Source organism: Polypterus senegalus, chromosome 7 (assembly GCF_016835505.1).
Source record: "Polypterus senegalus isolate Bchr_013 chromosome 7, ASM1683550v1, whole genome shotgun sequence".
Classification (NCBI taxonomy): Eukaryota; Metazoa; Chordata; class Cladistia; order Polypteriformes; family Polypteridae; genus Polypterus; species Polypterus senegalus.
Genome location: NC_053160.1, coordinates 99484136 through 99505373, shown reverse-complemented (window position 1 = coordinate 99505373; position 21238 = coordinate 99484136). Strand labels below are relative to the sequence as shown.

The 21238-nt window shown below is 39.1% G+C and overlaps 1 protein-coding gene across 1 annotated transcript in view; it reads left to right on the top strand.

Moving 5' to 3' along the window:
- ptpra (protein tyrosine phosphatase receptor type A) overlaps window positions 1-21238 on the top strand; it is a 191779-nt gene that overhangs the window by 144852 nt on the left and 25689 nt on the right. The window contains exons 10-14 of the mRNA XM_039759072.1: window positions 5882-5958; window positions 7380-7416; window positions 7586-7683; window positions 10059-10178; window positions 10579-10745. Of these exons, the coding sequence (XP_039615006.1) occupies window positions 5882-5958; window positions 7380-7416; window positions 7586-7683; window positions 10059-10178; window positions 10579-10745 (499 nt within the window). The remainder of the gene's footprint in view (window positions 1-5881; window positions 5959-7379; window positions 7417-7585; window positions 7684-10058; window positions 10179-10578; window positions 10746-21238) is intronic.

Genomic DNA, 21238 nt, shown 5'->3' with positions numbered 1-21238 from the left:
TTTGAAATTTGTAACCTTGTTTTGTCTATAAAGTATCTAAAATGGTGTATGCTTATAATTGTGCTATATGAAATTAAGTTTGATTGATAGCAAGGACTGGTAAGCAGTGAGGCTTATCATAAGACACAGTATGAGATTCTCTTTCCCAGCAGCACAGAACAGACAAACATGTATTACAAAATATTGTCTTGGCCCAACAAACCTTGGTTTTACTTCATCCATTGGCCATGCGTTATCAGTAGCTTGTAAAATATATTCATCTCCATTCAGCTCGGATGCAGTTACATCCAAATGGGCCAGCAAATGTTTGGCATGCAGTGCCCATAAAGATTACTTACACCTGGTGAAGTTTTCAAATGTCACTGTTACACAGTTATACACTCTTATCATACTGGATTTAATTTGGCTTTTTTGAAACTAATTAAAAGAAAAAGACATTTAATGTCCAAGTGAAAACAGATCTCTGTAAAAACGTCTACATTTAATTACAGATATACAGTTAGGTCCTTAAATATTTGGACAGAGACAACGTTTTTCTAATTTTGGTTCTGTACATTACCACAATGAATTTTAAATGAAACAACTCAGATGCAGTTGAAGTGCAGACTTTCAGCTTTAATTCAGTGGGTTAAACAAAAAGATTGCATAAAAATGTGAGGCAACTAAAGCATTTTATTAACACAATCTCTTCATTTCAGTGGCTCAAAAGTAATTGGACAAATTAAATAACTGGAAATAAAATGTTCATTTCTAATAAATGAAAACCCTTTGCTGGCAATGACAGCCTGAAGTCTTGAACTCATTGACATCAGCAGATGCTGGGTTTCTTCCTTTTTAATACTCTGCCAGGCCTTTACTGCAGCGGCTTTCAGTTGCTGTTTGTTTGTGGGCCTTTCTGTCCAAAGTTTAGTCTTCAACAAGTGAAATGCATGCTCAATTGGGTTACGATCAGGTGACTGACTTGGCCATTCAAGCATTTTCCAATTCTTTGCTTTAATAAACTCCTGGCTTGCTTTGGCTGTATGTTTTGGGTCATTGTCCATCTGTATCATGAAACGCCGCCCAATCAATTTGACTGCATTTAGCTGGATTTGAGCAGACAGTATGTCTCTGAACACCTCAGAATTCATTCTGCTGCTTCTGTCCTGTGTCACATCATCAATAAACAGTAGTGTCCCAGTGCCACTGGCAGCCATGCACGCCCAAGCCATCACACTGCCTCCACCGTGTTCTAAAGATGATGTGGTTTGCTTTGGATAATGAGCTGTTTCACGCGTTCTCCATACTTTTTTCTTGCCATCATTCTGGTAGAGGTTGATCTTGGTTTCATCTGTCCAAAGAATGTTTTTCCAGAACTGTGCTGGCTTTTTTAAATGTTCTTTAGCAAAGTCCAATCTAGCCTTTCTATTCTTGAGGCTTATGAGTGGCTTGCAACTTGCAGTGCACCCTCTGTATTTACTTTCATGCAGTCTTCTCTTTATGGTAGACTTGGATATCGATACGCCTACCCACTGGAGAGTGTTGTTCACTTGGTCAGCTGTTGTGAAGGGGTTTCTTTTCACCATGGAATTGATTCTGCGATCATCAACCTCTGTTGTCTTCCTTGGATGTCCAGGGGCTTCATGTATAACGCCATGCATAGAATTCGCACTATAACATGGTGTAAGCATAAAAGCCGAAATGTGCTTACGCGCAGAAAAATCCAGATGCAGGAATCTGTGCGTACTCCAACTTCCACGTTCTTCGGCTACATAAATCCCAGTCAGTTTGAAAAGTAGAGCTCGTGCACGCACTTTACGCAACGCCCCAACTTCTCCCAGAATTACGCCTCTTTGAATATGCAAATCAATATAAATCACCCTTAAGCTCAGCCTTCTGTAAAAAGACAATGGGAAAAGCACTGGGAAAATATAACAATTTCAGCGAATACAAGTGGAGGTAAAGGAAAAACATACTATTTGTTCAAATAAACCGTGGTATAATCAACAAAAGGAAGCTGATTGAGTGACATAGCGTGTTGGAGAAACTTGAAAGCTCACGTTCACAAAGTCACATAGTGCCGGGAATAAAAAAAAAGTCACATATCAAAGTCGCCGTGAAAAGGAGAGTTGTAGCCCACTGTCTGAGTGTCATAAGAAAGCTTATTAGGGTACAGAGAAAAAAAAGGCACACAGTGGGGAAAAAGCATGAAATGTCAACTTCAATCTCGAAATTTCCACTTTAATCATGTAGTTTATTTTTTCATTAAAACAGAACATCATAAACGTCATCTTAAAATCGTTTAATTAACCAGTTTCTCAAATCACATCGTAATTAAAGTAGCACGTTAAATGCTTTGTTTTGTATGTGATCTTCTATGTGCTCTATGTGTGTGAATCACTACTTGCTTCTTAAACCGGCTCTCTTCCTCCGACTGGACACAGAATCCATTACATTTGTGATATTACAGCTCTCTGAATAACTAAAATACTGGGATGTATACGTGATATTTTCATGATGATAGGAGTTAAAGCACGTTATTAAACACGGGTTCCACGGCGCAGTGATTGTGCGCGACCTTCGATGAAATTATTTATTGCAGCAGTACTCATGGGAGGCTCTAGGCTTGTGGCGGCCCTGGGCAGTGAAAGAATTGGTGGCTCCTTCGCCCGCCAATGTCAATATGTTATCTTATGCATGGCGGATAGCCACGTCCGTTGTGGACACTGCATAGCCGCCTTGTGCTCATGACACAAGCGTTTAACTTTTGTCGAAATTTGTAGCTGCGTTTTTAGCTGTGTCGTTATTTTCTCTTTCTGTTTTATATTCAATATATACAGTCCTTGCTTTTCTTTCTCCAAGTAACCGATCGCCACACAATCAGCTCTGTAATAGACGTTAAGCCATCTGTAAGCTTAGAGCGCCGATTCTTCAAAATGTTTAAGGAACATTGAAATATCTTCGTAGGACAGTACATGTTTAATTATTCTATCCTTCATGCCAGTCCCAGTGAAGAATATAGATTATTTAAATGAAGTTAAAGGTTTATCTGTATAATATAATAAACATATTTTGCTGCATTTCATCTTAAAAATGATACCGTCATCATATGTAAATACACGCTTTATAAAGTGGCGCAGGTTGTGTAATATTATAACTGTAGTGCAAGTTTACAGTGGTGTAATTGTACTTATGAGTACAAACAGTTCTTGGGATGAAACTGTTTCTGAACTGTGAGGTCCGTACAGGAAAGGCTTTGAAGCGCTTTGCCGTGGCTGAGACAGCGTGTGCTTGATACTGTATACTGATAATTCTCTTTCCGATCAGCTGCTGCTGTGATTCACACTCAGATACAGTGATATAAATACTCTGAGTGGTGCAGTGAGAGTAATATGGAAAAAGATGATCCGCTGTGGCAGATCCTAACGGGAGAAGCTGAAAGAAAAAGAAGGTGGTGCAGTGAAAGTAACAAACGCTTAAGCAGTTATGGTATTTGGAATACTATGACTATTCCCTGGATCATTATATTGTTACAAGTTAATTACAATCAGATGCATTACACTAATAAACAATATGCGGTTAGTTTCAGTGTATTTATAAAGCCGAGCCAGGAAAATAAGAGTAACCACACAGGAACAGTAGAACTGCTTTGACGCTGGGTGCCGCCAGTTTGCACAACCCAGCAGAGAACTTGCGTATGAAAAGGTATGTGGTACTGTGGAAAGGTGCATGGCTTTACACCAAGTGTAGGTTTTATATATCGCGATTTGAACATGGAAAAGTTCTTACGCAACATTTCTATGCGTCTTTTTGCGTTGCTGAGTTCACCAGTGCTTGCTTTCTTTCTCAAGATGTACCAAACTGTAGATTTTGCCACTCGTAATATTGTAGCAATTTCTCGGATGGGTTTTTTCTGTTTTTGTAGCTTAAGGATGGATTCTTTCACCTGCATGGAGAGCTCCTTTAACCGCATGTTGTCTGTTCACAGCAAAATCTTCCACATGCAAGTACCACACCTCAAATCAACTCCAGGCCTTTTATCTGCTTAATTGATATTGACATAACGATGGACTTGCCCACACCTGGCCATGAAATAGCCTTTGAGTCGATTGTCCAATTACTTTTGAGCCCCTGAAATGAAGGGATTGTGTTAAAAATGCTTTAGTTGCCTCACATTTTTATGCAATCTTTCTTTTCAACCCACTGAATTAAAGCTGAAAGTCTGCACTTCAACTGCATCTGAGTTGTTTCATTTAAAATTCATTGTGGTAATGTACTGAACCAAAATTAGAAAAAAGTTGTCTCTGTCCAAATATTTATGGACCTAACTGTAAAACACAAAATAACTGATTAAACAAGTATTCACCCCTTTAATATGGCACATCTAAATCATCATTGGTGCAGCCAGCTGGTTTTAGACGTCACATTATTTATTAAATGGAGATCACCTGTTGGCAGTCACCTGTATCTTGAGGGATGTGAAGAGAAATAACACTCCAAGGAACTCTGTGAAAAGGTAATTGAAAAGCACAAGTTCGGAGGATAGATATAAAACATATGTAAGTCACTTAATATCCCTTAGAGTCCCGGTAAATCAATCATTAAGAAATGGAAAGAGTATGACACAGCTGTAAATCTTACTTGAGCAGGCCGACCACAAAAAGTGAGTGATCTTGCAAGAAGAGGACTAATGACTAGTGGGGCAGACAACCAAAAGATCTATGATTTACTACTTGTAGTTGTAGCTTTATGGAAGGGTGACAAAGAGAAAAAATTCCCTGTGACATCTCAGCTAATGTATGCATGAAGGTACAGTATGTGAGAGACTTTGAAGTCAGCTGGAAGAAATTGCCATTGTCAGATGACACCAAAACTACACTAAATGCCATGTTGAGCGTAAGCCAGACACTGCACATTACTGAAAACACACCATTCCCACAGTGAAGCATGGTAGCAGCATCAAGCTGCAGAGGTGCTTCTGTGCTGCATTCACTAGAAGGCTTGTGTGGGTAAAAGGTAAAATGAATGCAGCAAATTGCAGGGAAATTTTTGAGGGAAACCTGATGCACTCTGCAAGAAACCTTTGCCTTGGGAGAAAATTGCTTCTCTAGCAAAACAACAACCTGAAGCATAAAGCCAAAGCTACCTAGGAATGGCTTAAAAAAACAATGTTAATGTTCTGGAGTGGCCAGTGTCCAAATCTCAGTTCTATTGAGAATTTGTGTCTGGACTTTTGGGGGATGGAGAAGCTGTTCACTGATGATTTCCATGCAACCTGCCAGAGCTTAATCAGTTTTTCAAAGAGGAATAGGAAAGATTGCACTGTCCAGATGTGCAAAACTGATTTAAGCCTGTCCACACAGGCTTTTGCATCTTCTAAATTACAAATTGAAGGGGGTGACTACTTGTGTGATCATTTATTTTGTGTTTTATATTTTTGATAAGTTTAGTTCACTTGCAGAGATTTATTACTTTGATATTAAATAGTCAATTCTTGCTATCAATGTCAAGTAAGCCAAATGAATTCCACTGTGATTCAATGCTGTATATTAAAATTTGAAAACATCTGAAGGGGGTGTATACTCTTTATATGCACTGTCCTTAAAAACCTGGTACAACCAAGGATCAAATAACTTTAGAATATTCTATTCTATAAGTAGTGTGCTGCATGATGAACTGTCCATGTTATGCAAAACTATAAATGTAATCAGAACTTGTTTATGCTTTATCAATCTTGCTCATTCCTCCTTGTCTTGAATGAAAATAATTTTTCAGAGATTTTAGAAAGTAAATGTGAAAATATGTTGTTTCCTAGGTATTTGTTCATAGTTGACATGCTGCAGACTGTGTTTATCAAGCATCTTCAGTGCTCCTTAGCTGATGTATGTTTTCTTATTTGTAGATGACCATTCTCGGGTACACCTTGCTCCTCTGGAAGGGGTTCCTGACTCAGACTTCATCAATGCCTCCTATATAAATGTAAGCCTCCCTCAGATTTCACTTTTTAAAACCCAATACTACATTTTACAAAGTTAGCAGGTATTAACACCTTTTCTTAATCTGCATGTTGTTTATACAGGGTGAACCAAAATGAAGTACCACATTTCTCAAGGTCATCATGTGAGGTAGAGGCAGCTGAGTGGGTTGGGGTGGGGGTCCTTTGACAGGCGATCCCTTGTAGTTTTCAGTCTGCATCATGTCTTGGTGCACACTATGCTTTCACTGTCAAAGTGTTCTTCAAAAACAACTAATCCATCATTACTACGCAACACACCTTCCAAACACATTTCAGCCTTCCTCCTAACGGTGACATCCCAAGTTGGAAAACAATTCTTCAGTGGGTAGGATAAATTTAGACAGATGGGTACAACATTAAACAGAAAATCTCCAGGCCGTCCACTGACTGTACGAATGCCTGAAAACATTCAAGCTGTAAGGGCATCAATTGGGCAGTCTCCTAGACATTCAGCACGCAAACATGCTTCTTCCTTTGGCAGGGGTTCTCAACGTCGGTCCTGGGGACCCCCTGTGGCTGCCGGTTTTTGTTCCAACCAGATTCCTAATCAGTGACAACACCTGATAGCACTGATCTCATTTAATTATCTGGTATTTTTTTTTCTTTTATTCGACATTCAGAAAAGCACAGCAGCATGATTTTTACATTTATAACACATTTACAAATATTTCTGCTTTTGCTATAGATTTACTGAATAATCAAAGGCTGCAGCTATTTTAGAGTCAGACCCACTAATTAGTAAATAATGGATTAATTATGGATGTTTTTTGGAAGATGTTTCCAGGGAAGCTGATCTCCCTGTGCAGCAATGTCGGGTGAGCTTCAGGTTTGCCTGATCTCGCTCCATGCAATTTTTTTTTTGTGGGGCTATTTCAAGTCAGAGGTATAAACTCACCAACCTCAAGGATGTTATTCACCATGAAATTGCCGCTATTCCCCTTAAAATTGCCGAACAAGTCATGCCAGCATTCAGAAATCGTCTTGAAGAGTGTATCGATAATGATGGCCACCACCTTGAAGACATCATTTTTAAAACACAGTGAAAAAAATAAATTTTTTATACCCTTTCTGGAGTCATAATGAAATTTATTTTATCTTGTAGGTTTTTTTTTTTTAGAATAAACGTTTGAAATGTGGTACTTCTTTTTGGCTCACCCTGTGTAATTTATACAAATATGCATGCTTTAGCAACCACTTTCTTATATATGAAAGGGACAAAATTTGGTTATAATACCTAATGTATGTCAAAACCCCACATAGTTCATTGCAAGGGTTCCGGGCAAAGTTCAGACTCTTTACTTTTTTCCCTGAAGTGCGTCTGTGTGCAATATTTCTTTCTTTGAGTATGAGTTTACATTTTTAAAGTTTGTTCCTTTTGTTCCAGGGCTACCAAGAGAAAAACAAATTTATTGCTGCTCAAGGTATGTCTGGATTGTCACGGGGTATAACCAAATACAGATTATGTTGATAATCTGTGTTTAATATGCTCTGACTTGTGTGTGCGTGTAGCCATATACAGTCTGTTTTCTACATAGATATTTACACCATAATCTTGCATGTACAATTCAGTTCAATTCTCATTGTATTCAGGACCAAAGGAGGAGACCGTGAACGACTTTTGGAGAATGATATGGGAGCAGAATACAGCCACAATCGTCATGGTAACCAATCTAAAGGAGAGGAAGGAGGTAAGCAGCACATGTGAATAGGAGGAAGTACAGGTTTTTTTTATGCCAAGGGCTGCAAACATCAGTGTATGAAATCTTATGACATTTGTACTTTAATTTTTTTAAGAAAGCTTTGAGTGATATACTTCTGGAAAATATTATTTGTTTAAAATTTTTAAATTCCATCCTCCTTTCAAATATAGCATGGTAGTTGCCTTTTGCAGTATTTGAAACTGAGTGAAGGTATTTAAAGCTGATAGAATTTAACTAAGTGAATTGGGATCAGTTTTCAATAACAATTGATTGGTGAAATTTTCAAAGAGGTATATCAGATGATATAATATCTAACATGAATTATTATTTGTTAAACAAATAATGCACTGATGTAAAGAAAAAGTACTTTTACAAAAAACAGTGCAATAACAGTAATGGAGATCAGGAGAAAGATGTTTTGGTTAGAACTAAAAAAAAAGCAGTAAAGCAAAAATATGCTTATTTCTGAAAATATTGTACCAAACCTTTAATTTTAAATTTGCCTAAAATAATGGTTTGCTCAAAATTTGGAATTTTACTAGTAAATTCGCATAGCTGATTTGTTACCTTTAAATATTATGAAGAATAAAAAATATCTCTTAGTACAATCATTTTAATTTTAAACTAAGGAATAGAATCCCCAATCAGCATTTTTTTTCTTAAAAGATGCATGAATAAATTAATGCCATTAAAATACACTGCTCAAAAGCAAGAGCATTAACATTCACACCAGACAGCTCTATAGCTTTAAATATTTTGGTTGCAGTGTTCAAATATACTGTACTTTTCCCAAAAACCTTACTTTTTTATTTTGACTTTTATTTGCTATACTTAATTTCCCCTTTGGGATTAATAATCTTTTCACCTGACCTTTGGGGATCAGTGTGCAGGAGTCAGCCATTGTATAGCACGCCTTGCTCAAGGGCCCAACGGAGTAGGATTCCTTCTGGCAGTAACGGGAATGTTCTCATTCCAGAAATGTGCCTGTTCTATCCAAGCAGCTGGTGAGCTGGCTATATATCCTCCTCACTTTTGGAGACCATCAAGAAGTAATCCTAAACATTAGAAGCAAAGGGCACTACTGTCACCCACCATCTATCACCGACTTACAGCGTATGCTCTGACAGAGCCTACTAAATAGTACTTGATACAGTAAAGACATAAAGCACTTTTTATGCAGTATTATCATGCTTAAAGTAATGACAAAGTATAGAGAAATATTTCTCACCATTCCAGTGGATGGGACTGCTGTATCTGTACTTAAGCAGTAGAACAAAATAGCTGTTCACGTGCATTTCTGATTTCAGAAGGTAGCAAATAAAGGAAAATATTTTAACTTGTCACCATACTGAATAGAATGTGTTTTAAATAATACACATTCAAGGCCTTTAGCTTGTGGTGTATATCCTGTAGCTCTTATGTTGTGTATTATTATTTAGTGTTATGTATTTTTGTAACTGTATTTCCATATTCTGTAATACATTTCCTCGCATAATTAAGTGAAATATAGCGTGAAAAATGCTAACTCCACATTGACCCCACAGCCAAACAAACCTTGATAAAATAAGTCACTGCTGAGTTCTTCTTCAGCTATAATGCACATCATTAAAAATCCCTGGAGTGTCACAGCTTTGAGTGGATTGTGTAAACCTCTTATAACATTCGACAAGAGCCATGCACTGAATCGTGGAAATAATGAAATTCAGGGTTACAGGGACAGACGTTAGACTTATTGTTTGTATGGTAGGTCTGTTTAGGCTTGATGTTCTGTATGTGGGTTTCAGCAGAAAATATGATTACTGAAAACATGTACAGTAAACCAAAATATACTGGCTACTCAAGTGGTGTTGTGTAGTTTTACGTGGGTGTCAGGATTCTTGTTATTGATTTTAAAGTATATTTGATGTTGCTTTTCAGAATGTTAATGCCTTATGTGTCCCCAATGCTGAATAATTATATATTAGGTAACTCATGCATTTATGCATCATCACTAAAAATGTGGATGTGTTTGAAAATGCATACTGTAGAAATTACAGGATTGCATGAAACTACTGAGAATATATTCAGTATTTTTAAAGAAAAAAATCAGACAGCTACTCCTGTTGCTGTTTACATTTATGATAGACTTTTTAGGAAAACATTTTAATTTGGAATAGCAATACATTTTTTAACAACAGCACATAGCATAGATTTTAAGTAATGGGATATAACTTTTTATTTAGTATATTTGTTTTGTATTTCTGTATGATACACCAAGGCATGTTTTATCTTTCCAGTACCCTTAGCCTTGCATCAGATTATACAGATATTGCTTTGTACAGAACAGTAACTGATTTTGTTTACTTATTTACTCCATCATATAGTGTAAGTGTGCTCAGTACTGGCCAGACCAAGGGTGTTGGACCTATGGCAACATCCGTGTGTCGGTGGAGGATGTAATGGTGCTTGTTGACTACACTATACGGAAATTCTGCATCCAGCAGGTGAGTTTGTCACTCTCACCAGTACACATTGCCTAATTAATTTTAAAACATTGATCTTTCTCTTAATGCACTATATGGTAATTTTGATCTTTAAACTCACTGTGACTCATTAAGATTTTAAATAATTCTACTTCGTACCTTGAATTGCATGTGGTATAATATTCACAATATGAAATTGTACTCTTATCTTCATAGGATTTGAAAAAACAAATGTTTGACATTTGCATTTTTTTTGACTTATAATAATGATGTTGAAATAAGTTGTAATTATTTAATAATAACATCCAACATCCAAAAAAAATTGCTTTTTTATTCTTTATTAGGAGAACTATTTGCTGACAGTGATGAGTGTACTTTTTCTGTCCTTCACTAATTTTGCTTTTGTGCATGTTCCTGTCAGGTTGGTGACATGTCTAACAAGAAGCCCCAACGCCTGGTCACTCAGTTCCATTTTACTAGCTGGCCTGATTTTGGGGTTCCCTTTACTCCAATTGGAATGCTGAAATTCTTGAAGAAAGTGAAAACATGCAACCCTCAGTATGCTGGTCCCATTGTTGTTCACTGCAGGTAGTCCCAAACCAATAGATAATTACTTACTATGTTAAACTGTGGTCTAGACTTAATTGTCATGCATAGTCTGCATTGTTTCTGTGACTGAAGTGAATATGACTTTCTCATATTTTTGGCCCAATTTGTTTAATCGCTTGTTCACTTTCAAGTTCAAAGTTTTCTTTGCCTTGTTTATCAGTAGGCTCGGGTAAAAATATGGATTTTTCCAATTAATCATTATATTTTGTTTAAGAATCAAAATCAAATCATTTAAAGTCTCAAGATCAATGTTCCAAATCTCTATCCTGATCCATTACTGGTCAGGTCAGGTTGGGGAGCATGCACAGGTACAGCAGGTTGCCCACCACATGACAAAACAGCTTGGGATCACGGTTGGCAACTCCCTAGGTAGATGTGCAGTCTACTCCCACCTTCTGGAAATGACCATCTGCAGCAGCTAGGTGTTACGTGGGCATCCCCTTGGCCTGGTCCAGTCGCTCAGGTCCTCAGCAATGAGAATCCTGCAAGCCGGATCACTCAAGGATTCGCACCACATAGCCATAGTGCTGTAACTGACGCTCCCTCACAATGCAGTTAATGTACCTCATTCGCAACTCCGTGAACAATCAAAGTCAAAAGTCCCGCGCTTCGCAGCGGAGAAGTAGTGTGTTAAAGAAGTTATGGGAAAAAAAGGTAACATTTTAAAAATAACGTAACGTGATTGTCAATGTAATTGTCGTAGGCTTATTTTAGTATTGAGAATGATGAGTATGATTGCAAATGTTGTGTATGAGAAATACACATTTGTAGGATGTAAGGATCTCTTTGTAAACAACGCTTGCAGTTCTGCCCTCAGGCTGTAAAATTGCTGAGCTTACTCTTGAGCATGCAACGTACAGTTGGCCATGTGAGAAGCAATCTTGTGTCAAGTCAATGCCGACCTTTTTTAGAGTCTGGCCCTGTGACTCATTTATTGTCATAGCGAAGCAGACCCTTACTGGAAATTGAAGGCGTTTGAGTTGGAATGGGAGGTCAGAGGGTATGAGAGGGATGCGAGGAATAAATACAGTCTTCTCTGAGCCTGTTTCAGTGAAGACAGTTGCCTCAATGAGGTTCTTGTGCAGAGATTCGATCTAAAGCCTGGTGCCATTACAAAGTTTTGGTGGTTGTAAGTTTTGTAGTAAAGCGGTGGAGTAAACGAAAAGGCAGGAGTCACCAGCAGGCAGACGTGAAGCAAGGCGAACAATAACAGGCTTGAAGCAGTGGAGTAAAGAAGAAGGGAGCAGTGAGCACAAACAGCTGAGGACAGTAAGGAAGCAAGTGAGGAGGAACATGAGCATGGGATGTCGTTAATGTATATAGGCAGGGAGCCAACCACGTGGTAGGTGTGTGGAAAAAGGAAGGGGGACCGGGGTGGCCCTTGTGTGTAAAATAATTCCTCTTTTAATGGAAATAAGGAATGAAACCGCCAAAAGGAGAGCTCAGTTCCTAAACTTCATTATGGCGTAATGGTGAGAACCGCCAAAAAGAAGACGTTATTTTCAAAAGTTCATTATGGGACACAACACGAAATGAAACATACTTAACGTTTGTAAGTATAGTGTAAAGGATGACATGGGAAAATTGGAAGTAGCAGAAATAGTAAGGAGGGGTTTCCCCATCTATATATACAGTTTAGGAGGTACACCCGTTTCTCCCCCTTGGGTGTTGTAATAGGACATGAAATATACCTAACTTTTATCAGTACACTGCAAGGAATGAGCACACAAAGTTTTAGCTTCCCACATATATGGAAAGTGGGAGAATTAGTGATGAGTCAGTGAGGGCTTTGCCTTTTATGTGTGTAGATAGCAAAATACCCGTGCTTGGCAGCGGAGAAGTAGTGTGTTAAACAAGTTATGAAAAAGAAAAGGAAACATTTTAAAAACCAGCGGTAAAGCAAGAAAGACTTCGTAATAAGGACGGTTGGGTGCACGTAGAAGGGGAGCCTGTTAAACTAAAAGGGATATTCGGAGCTGACGGCTTTACTTGTCTGTTGTGGAGTGGGCGTCGGCCATGGATGGACGCTAATGCCGAGTCACCCGGGTGAGACGGACTTCATTCTTCAATAAAGGAACTGTTGCCGAGCCGGTGAGACCACTTCTTTACATGTAAATTAAGTAAACACGTCCGCGGCGCACATCAGGATTGGTCGCCGGATTCACTGCAGACTTCCCAGACCGTGTGATTATAAACTTTTAAAAGAAAGTTCAGATAAAGGACTGGGGAACGTGTGGGGATTGTGTGTGTCTGGGTGTCTAATTTATATGTGTATATAGTTGTAATATAGGTTAAGTACATGTGAATATATTTGCGCCGTTTATAAATAAGATATTCTTTTTGTTTCTTTACCTTGCTTTCTTGCTGCTGACGAATGGCCTTATATGAGCAGGCAGCCAATTACGTGGGAGGCGTGGGGATGGGGAACACAATATAGGCAGGCAGCCAACTATGTGGGAGGTGTGGTGATGGGGGGGCGCAACTCTGCCTCACACGGCAACCGAGCTGCAGGCTATGGCCGTATATATGTATGTAAGTAGGATTCAGTTATGACCGTTACGCGTAGAATTTCAAAATGAAACCTGCTTAACTTTTGTAAGTAACCTGTAAGGAATGAGCCTGCCAAATTTCAGCCTTCTACCTACACAGGAAGTTGGAGAATTAGTGATGAGTCAGTCAGTCAGTGAGGGCTTTGCCTTTTATTAGTATAGATCAACCATATACAAGTATACAGTTAGATGAAATTGTGAAGCTCAGGGTCCACAGTGTAACAACATGACGTGCAAATAGTAAATTAAAAATAGAATTAAAATTTTAAATTAAAACACAAACAAGACATTGTGCAAAGACAAGACAAAGAAGTAGCAGCAATATTGACGTGTAGTTAGCAATATGAACATTGATGCAATGTATGGTATTTGTAATCTAGATACATAAATACAGTCAATAGATATGTAATATAATAAATAAATAATAGATATAAATAATACAGAAATTATCAGTGTATGATAATAGTTGTTTAAGGCATGTGTAAATAATGATAGGTCGGAATGTTTCACAGCAGAAGGATATCAAGAGTGTCAAAATAATTAAAGGTCAGTATGAGATTTTCAGTTTTTTTCTACATCCACACTCGTCTTTGCAGGAAAGTGGCTCACATGTATAAAAGATCTATTTTTAGAGGTGGTTGAAGCAGTGTGGAAGATCTCATGGGGCAGCAAGATGTTAAGGAGTCTGACAGCTTGGGGGTAAAAACTCTCCTGCAGCCTGGTAGATCTGGCTTTGATGCTGCAGTATATTTTCTTGGATGGCAGAAGTTTGAAAAGGCCATGTGAGGGGTGTAAGGGATCCTGCACAATGCTGCAGGCCTTGCGGATACTGCTTTTGTAAAATATGTCCTGTAGTGAAGGGAGAGGCACCCCAATAATGTTCTCGGCTGTCTTCACTATGCTTTCCAGGCGCTTGCGGTCGGATATGTTGCAGTTGCCATACCAGACAGCTGGTCAGAACACTTTCAGTAGTGCCTTTGTAAAACATGGTGAGGATGGAAGGGGAAGACTTGCTACCTTCAGCCGCCTCAGGAAGTATAGTCTCTGCTGGACTTTCTTGATTAGTGAGGAGGTGTGATGTGTCCACGTAAGTTCCTCAGTTATGTGCACACTGAGGAACTTGGTACTCCTAACAGTCTCCACATCTAAACCATTGATGCGGAGTGGGATGTGGGCAGGATGTGATTTTCTGAAGTCCACAATTATCTCTTTTGTCTTGTCAACATTGAGAGATAGATTGTTGCCTTCACACCATGCGGACAACCATTTCACCTCATCTCTGTATGCTCTTTCATCATCCCTGCTTATCAGTCCCAGCACCGTCGTATCATCCACAAACTTGATGATGTGGTTGGTGTTGTGCATGGCTGTGCAGTCATGAGTCAGCAGGGTGAACAGCAGTGGACTAAGCATGCAGCCCTCCGGCACTCCAGTGCTCAGTGTGATGTTGCTGGAAGTGTTGCAGCCCATTTGAACTGACTGGGGCCTCTCTGTCAAGAAGTCCAGGATACATTTGCAGAGGGTGGTGAATCGCTCATTCATCAAACCAACAGTACCCAAAGATTTTCTGAAGAAACCCAGTACCTAAGGAGCCCAGTCTTCATCTCAGATCTCAAGGGCCTTTGATCTTTTGCAAAGATATCAGGAGTGTCACAAACCCCTTTACAGAAATTTCATGAACCCCCATGTTCTCCCAATCCGTCTACTGACTTCATAGCAGGAGTCACCAGAAACATGAGTTTGCTGCCGAGGTAAGTAACCTCTCAACGAGGTCGACACTCTGTCATCAGACACACACATTGCTGATAAGTGTGCCCAAGAAGTAATTATAGACCCGGATCTTTGTTTTTATCCAGTACACTCGCAAGCCAAGTCTCTTAAGCCGAGACTCTTGAGAGCCTCAATCCAAACTTCCATTAACTCCACAAAGATCACAGCATTGTTGGCAAAGTCAAGATCAGTGAATCTTTCTTCACCAACAGATGCCCCATAGCCACTAGACCCCACGACCCTGTGCAACACCCAGTCCATGCAAGCATTGAACAAGGTAGGAGCAAGATCACAAACATGACAAAACACAGAATAAACTGGGGAAACGCACAGGGGTTCTGCCTCCACTCTGCATAACACTCAACAGAACCAGTGTACATGCTTGCCATGACATTCAGCGACTTTGGGAGGTTTGGAGGATCCCACAAAGTCTCAGGATTGTCTCACAAGACAGCTTAATCAACTGAGCACTTTATGAAATTCAACAAAGGATGCCAAGAATATTCATGTTTGCACTCAAGGAGAACACTCGTTGCCAGGATATGGTCAATGGTAGACTTTGGTGTAAAACCAGACTGCTCCAGTCGCTGGGAGATGACCAAATGATCATGGATCCTACTGAGGATGACCCTAGTAAGGACCTTACCTGACATTGACAGGAAGTGTTATGCCCCTCCAGTTGTTGCAATCCGGGTGATCACCCATCCCTTTCCAGTTGGGATGTAATGTCAATGTTAGTGATGGTGAGACTTGAATAGCCGATGTAGAAGAAGAGTAAGTGCAGACAGCAATAAAGCGACAGAAACAGCATCTGAGATTAGGAGCAGTATACAGTGGTGTGAAAAACTATTTGTCCCCTTCCTAATTTCTTATTCTTTTGCATGTTTGTCACACAAAATGTTTCTGATCATCAAACACATTTAACCATTAGTCAAATATAACACAAGTAAACACAAAATGCAGTTTTTAAATGATGGTTTTATTATTTAGGAGAAAAAATCCAAACCTACATGGCCCTGTGTGAAAAAGTAATTGCCCCTTGTTAAAAAATAACCTAACTGTGGTGTATCACACCTGAGTTCAATTTCCGTAGCCACCCCCAGGCCTGATTACTGCCACACCTGTTTCAATCAAGAAATCACTTAAATAGGAGCTGCCTGACACAGAGAAGTAGACCAAAAGCACCTCAAAAGCTAGACATCATGCCAAGATCCAAAGAAATTCAGGAACAAATGAGAACAGAAGTAATTGAGATCTATCAGTCTGGTAAAGGTTATAAAGCCATTTCTAAAGCTTTGGGACTCCAGCGAACCACAGTGAGAGCCATTATCCACAAATGGCAAAAACATGGAACAGTGGTGAACCTTCCCAGGAGTGGCCGGCCGACCAAAATTACCCCAAGAGCGCAGAGACGACTCATCCGAGAGGTCACAAAAGACCCCAGGACAACGTCTAAAGAACTGCAGGCCTCACTTGCCTCAATTAAGGTCAGTGTTCACGACTCCACCATAAGAAAGAGACTGGGCAAAACCGGCCTGCATGGCAGATTTCCAAGACGCAAACCACTGTTAAGCAAACAGAACATTAGGGCTCGTCTCAATTTTGCTAAGAAACATCTAAATGATTGCCAAGACTTTTGGGAAAATACCTTGTGGACTGATGAGACAAAAGTTGAACTTTTGGAAGGCAAATGTCCGCTACATCTGGCGTAAAAGGAACACAGCATTTCAGAAAAAGAACATCATACCAACAGTAAAATATGATGGTGGTAGTGTGATGGTCTGGGGTTGTTTTGTTGCTTCAGGACCTGGAAGGCTTGCTGTGATAGATGGAACCATGAATTCTACTGTCTACCAAAAAATCCTGAAGGAGAATTTCCGGCCATCTGTTCGTCAACTCAAGCTGAAGTGATCTTGGGTGCTGCAACAGGAAAACACACCAGCAAATCCACCTCTGAATGGCTGAAGAAAAACAAAATGAAGACTTTGGAGTGGCCTAGTCAAAGTCCTGACCTGAATCCAATTGAGATGCTATGGCATGACCCTAAAAAGGCGGTTCATGCTAGAAAACCCTCAAATAAAGCTGAATTACAACAATTCTGCAAAGATAAGTGGGCCAAAATTCCTCCAGAGCGCTGTAAAAGACTCATTGCAAGTTCTCGCAAACGCTTGATTGCAGTTATTGCTGCTAAGGGTGGCCCAACCAGTTATTAGGTTCAGGGGGCAATTACTTTTTCACACAGGGCCATGTAGGTTTGGATTTTTTCTCCCTAAATAATAAAAACCATCATTTAAAAACTGCATTTTGTGTTTACTTGTGTTATATTTGACTAATGGTTAAATGTGTTTGATGATCAGAAACATTTTGTGTGACAAACATGCACAAGAATAAGAAATCAGGAAGGGGGCAAATAGTTTTTTCACACCACTGTATACATTTTCTAAACCCACTTAATCCAGAGCAGGAAACCTGGAGCCCAGCAGCTTTGGATGCAAGGCAGGAAAAATCCCTGGACAGCCTATTGCACAAATTCTATATACTGTATACACAATATGGATGACATGGCTGATGTTAAGGACAGGAAGAGTGCGATATTTCAACTGTATATTTTGAGAGAGAGAAAGATTGAAAAGAGGGGGACAAATATTTTAAAACATAATTCTCCCACCAGATTATTTTCACAATATCAGATGTTTTGAGCTGTGAATGTAAAACTTAAAAAATATATTAATTAATAAATACAAAAACACATTTTTAAGTTTAGTTTTTCACCAGTTGGCAGACTCTCTTCACCTACCTGTAGTTCAGTAGAGACATTGCCAACTCAGGAATTTTGCATAGTTTGTATCGCTTCATTGTCAAACGACCTTTTTAAAGCAAATATGCTGATCTTTCATGTTGACTGTCAGTCTCTCTCGATCAGTGCCATTTTATTTTTCTCCTGTGCGAAGTGGCAGGTGAATTATTGTCAGCAAATCACAAACCCTTGAGAAATAAACTGAAATGTTACTCACTTGTGATTTTTCTGTCCATACTGTAAAGGCATTATAATTACACCTTGATATGCAAGAAGTGCAAAGAAATGTGGCAGCTCATCATAAGGGACTTCAGACTCATGTAACCTGTAATCTGGCTTAGTGTGTGCTGCTGTTTAATAGTTGCTGTGTACATACTGTATCTTGGTCCTTAGTCAGAATTACAGCTAACATGCCAATATTTATGAACAGACTGAAATTCTGTAAGGGATTATCTATACCTAATACTTCTCTCTTGAGGCCAGAGATCTAGGGAACGGCTGCTTTGAAAGTTGCTGAGCACATTCAAAGTAAAAGCATCACCTTGGTATGCTCCACTAAAAGTTGGACCAGAATTTATCATGCTATCATTATCATCTCCTGAAGAACTGTCAGTTTTAACACAGTAAATCACTTTCTTCATCACATGCTTTATGTGCCAATTTTCAGCTTGCTCTATCACAGCAAATGCTGTCTGAACACCCACCCTCTGTCACCAGCCGCCGATCACTGGATGAATAGGTACGGGCAGTTTGTTATGGATGACATTCTGTTTTAGAGTTAAGTTACAAGGGCTAAAGACTAACTGCAGGAATATTTATTCAAAAACGAAAAAACTTGTAATCCTGGGCTGCCTTAAATTTCTTCACACATCTCCATTAGCGTCTTTTGTTTAGTAAATGTGTTGATCAGCACAAGCAGCAAGAGGCCTGCTATCCTAAAACCCTCCCACCACCGCAGGTCAACTCAGTCAAAAAGTTCTCCCAGCTCAAGTCTTGTTTATCTGGGTGTGAGGTGCCTGGAGTTGTATAGGGTAAATAATATATTGTTATTTGGAACACACGTATTTCATGTTCCGTGTCTGCAACGATCTATGTAAATGTGGGATGACAGGAAATGTGAGAAAGTCAACAAATGTTGAACACATAGCTAAAACAGAGACTTTTTCTATGTTATAGTACTAATGACAAAATGTTGACATGAAGTGTATAATATGTGAAAACTGAAGTCCAAATATCAAATAAATACTTTCACAAAAGGTACACATATAACAAAACAAGTGCGATTTTATTCAAGGATACAACCGCAGTAAAAGAAATTGGGTTAGGGTACGACACTGACACGACGACTTGGGTGGTGCAATGGTAAGAACTGCTGAACAATGATCAAGAGGTCGTTGAGCTGTCTGCTTGTATGTCTGTCCATTTTTCATGACAGAACTACTTAATGGATTTAGATCGGATTTTTTTTTTCTATAATTTGCTTGAACATTCCGATTGATTTTGCGACTTCTCTCATCACGCTAAGTATCATAGTTCGCTCGTGATACCGATTTATTCGTGCAAATCCAACAGAGAGGCTGCATGCCAAGGGGATGGGGAAGCAGGACCTCTGAAGTGGAGAGGTGGGCAGGGCCCTAGTGATTGTCAGAGATATCACCACTACATGCTTTTCTTCCGAAATGGAGGACATTCTCCAATCAGAGCTGAACACTATCAGATACAGTGGCAATGTTAGACATTGGAGCGTACCTACCTTATTCTTTCCAAGAATTACTTTTTTTTTTAATTTGTCCTGTTTCACTTCTATGTGGGTGGAGCCACAGGGGACAGCTAGTGATAAATAAAAAGAGGATGCTATTTACTTTTGGCCGCCTTGACCTCACTGCCGCAATTGCTTTCCAGCTAATGCTTTGTTTCACTTGCTTGATTTATAGTCTTTTGCTGCACAATTTTGCTATGTTTCCCACTAATGGATGTGTGTGTGCAGACCCATTAACCAAAAGTGGTGAAGAGGGTGAGTATAGTATTCTCGTGAGTGGGTAACATACATGATGAAGTGATGCACTACAAATATTTTTGCTGTTTTCCTTGCATTTTGATGACATGTTGTGCCATATTAGCCCTTTGTTCATCATTTTGGTATCTATGTAACACGCCTCTCCTCAAAATTCACCATTTAGGGTACACAGCACTGTGGCCACATTGGCATGTATTTCCAAAAAGATTTTGTGCATGTTACCACATCTGACATCTTTTTTGCTGTATTGCCCTCACAATCAGCACAGATGTGTCAAGTATACACCAGGCTTTACATTTGGAGGCACAGTTGTCTGAAGAGCTAGAAGCAGCTGACTTGAAAAGTGACTCCACAGTTAAGATTGTACCTATAGGCTTGGGGCTTTTCTATGTATCAAGTTGTTTTTGATTAGGAAAATGTTGAATGTACCAAAGATCCGAAACATGTGGAAGTCCATCGGGCTTTGTGAGTTTGTAGTTTAGTTTTCCGGAATTAAAAACTTATTTTGGTGATCCATGCTATAGATTTGTCCATCTCTGTAAATGTTTATGAACTACTGCTGCACTTTTTCTTAATTTATTAGATACTTATCTTGAAATCCTTGTTTACTTAAAGTAAGTCTTTTTCTAAAATATCTGAAAATGTTATCCATTGTGTAGTGGAGGTGATGCATATAATAGAATGAATAAATGTATGAATAAAACCTGGCTCATATGCAAAACATTTATTTCTATAGCAAATTTTTATATAAACGATGCAGCTCAAAGTGCTTTTAATGATGCCAAAGAAGTAGTTCCTTCCACAGAAAAGCAAATTAAAATTAGATAGGAATATTAATTCATAAATAATTTATAAAAATAAATAATGCACACTTATGTAAGATGGATATCTCTCTATTAAAAAAAAAAAAAAGTTGCGACGATACATGATTTTTGGAAGAGAGACGGACAGACACTTTCACATCCCGCGAGACGGACAAATCACGTAATACTTCAAAGGGAAGGAGATGGGAAAAAATTGAGACAAACTTTCTAAAGTGTGGGAGCATTTCACCGAAAGAGAAAAAAAAGCACCACCGTGATGCATGAGAATCTGAAACGCAAGCATCCTGGAGCTGTGATGCCACCGTCACTTGAGTGGTAAGTTTTATTGAGTAAAGTAAAAGTAACGTTGATGTTTGTACTATAATGAGTATATGAAGGTTTTGACAATGATAGTTAAACCGGCACATGCTTGGGGGTTAATGCACCCCTGGACGCCAAATACTTGCGGCAGTTTAAGCATTAAGTGAATATAATTTCAGGTATGTTTGCTAACGTGTTTGGTGCTGTAGTAAACG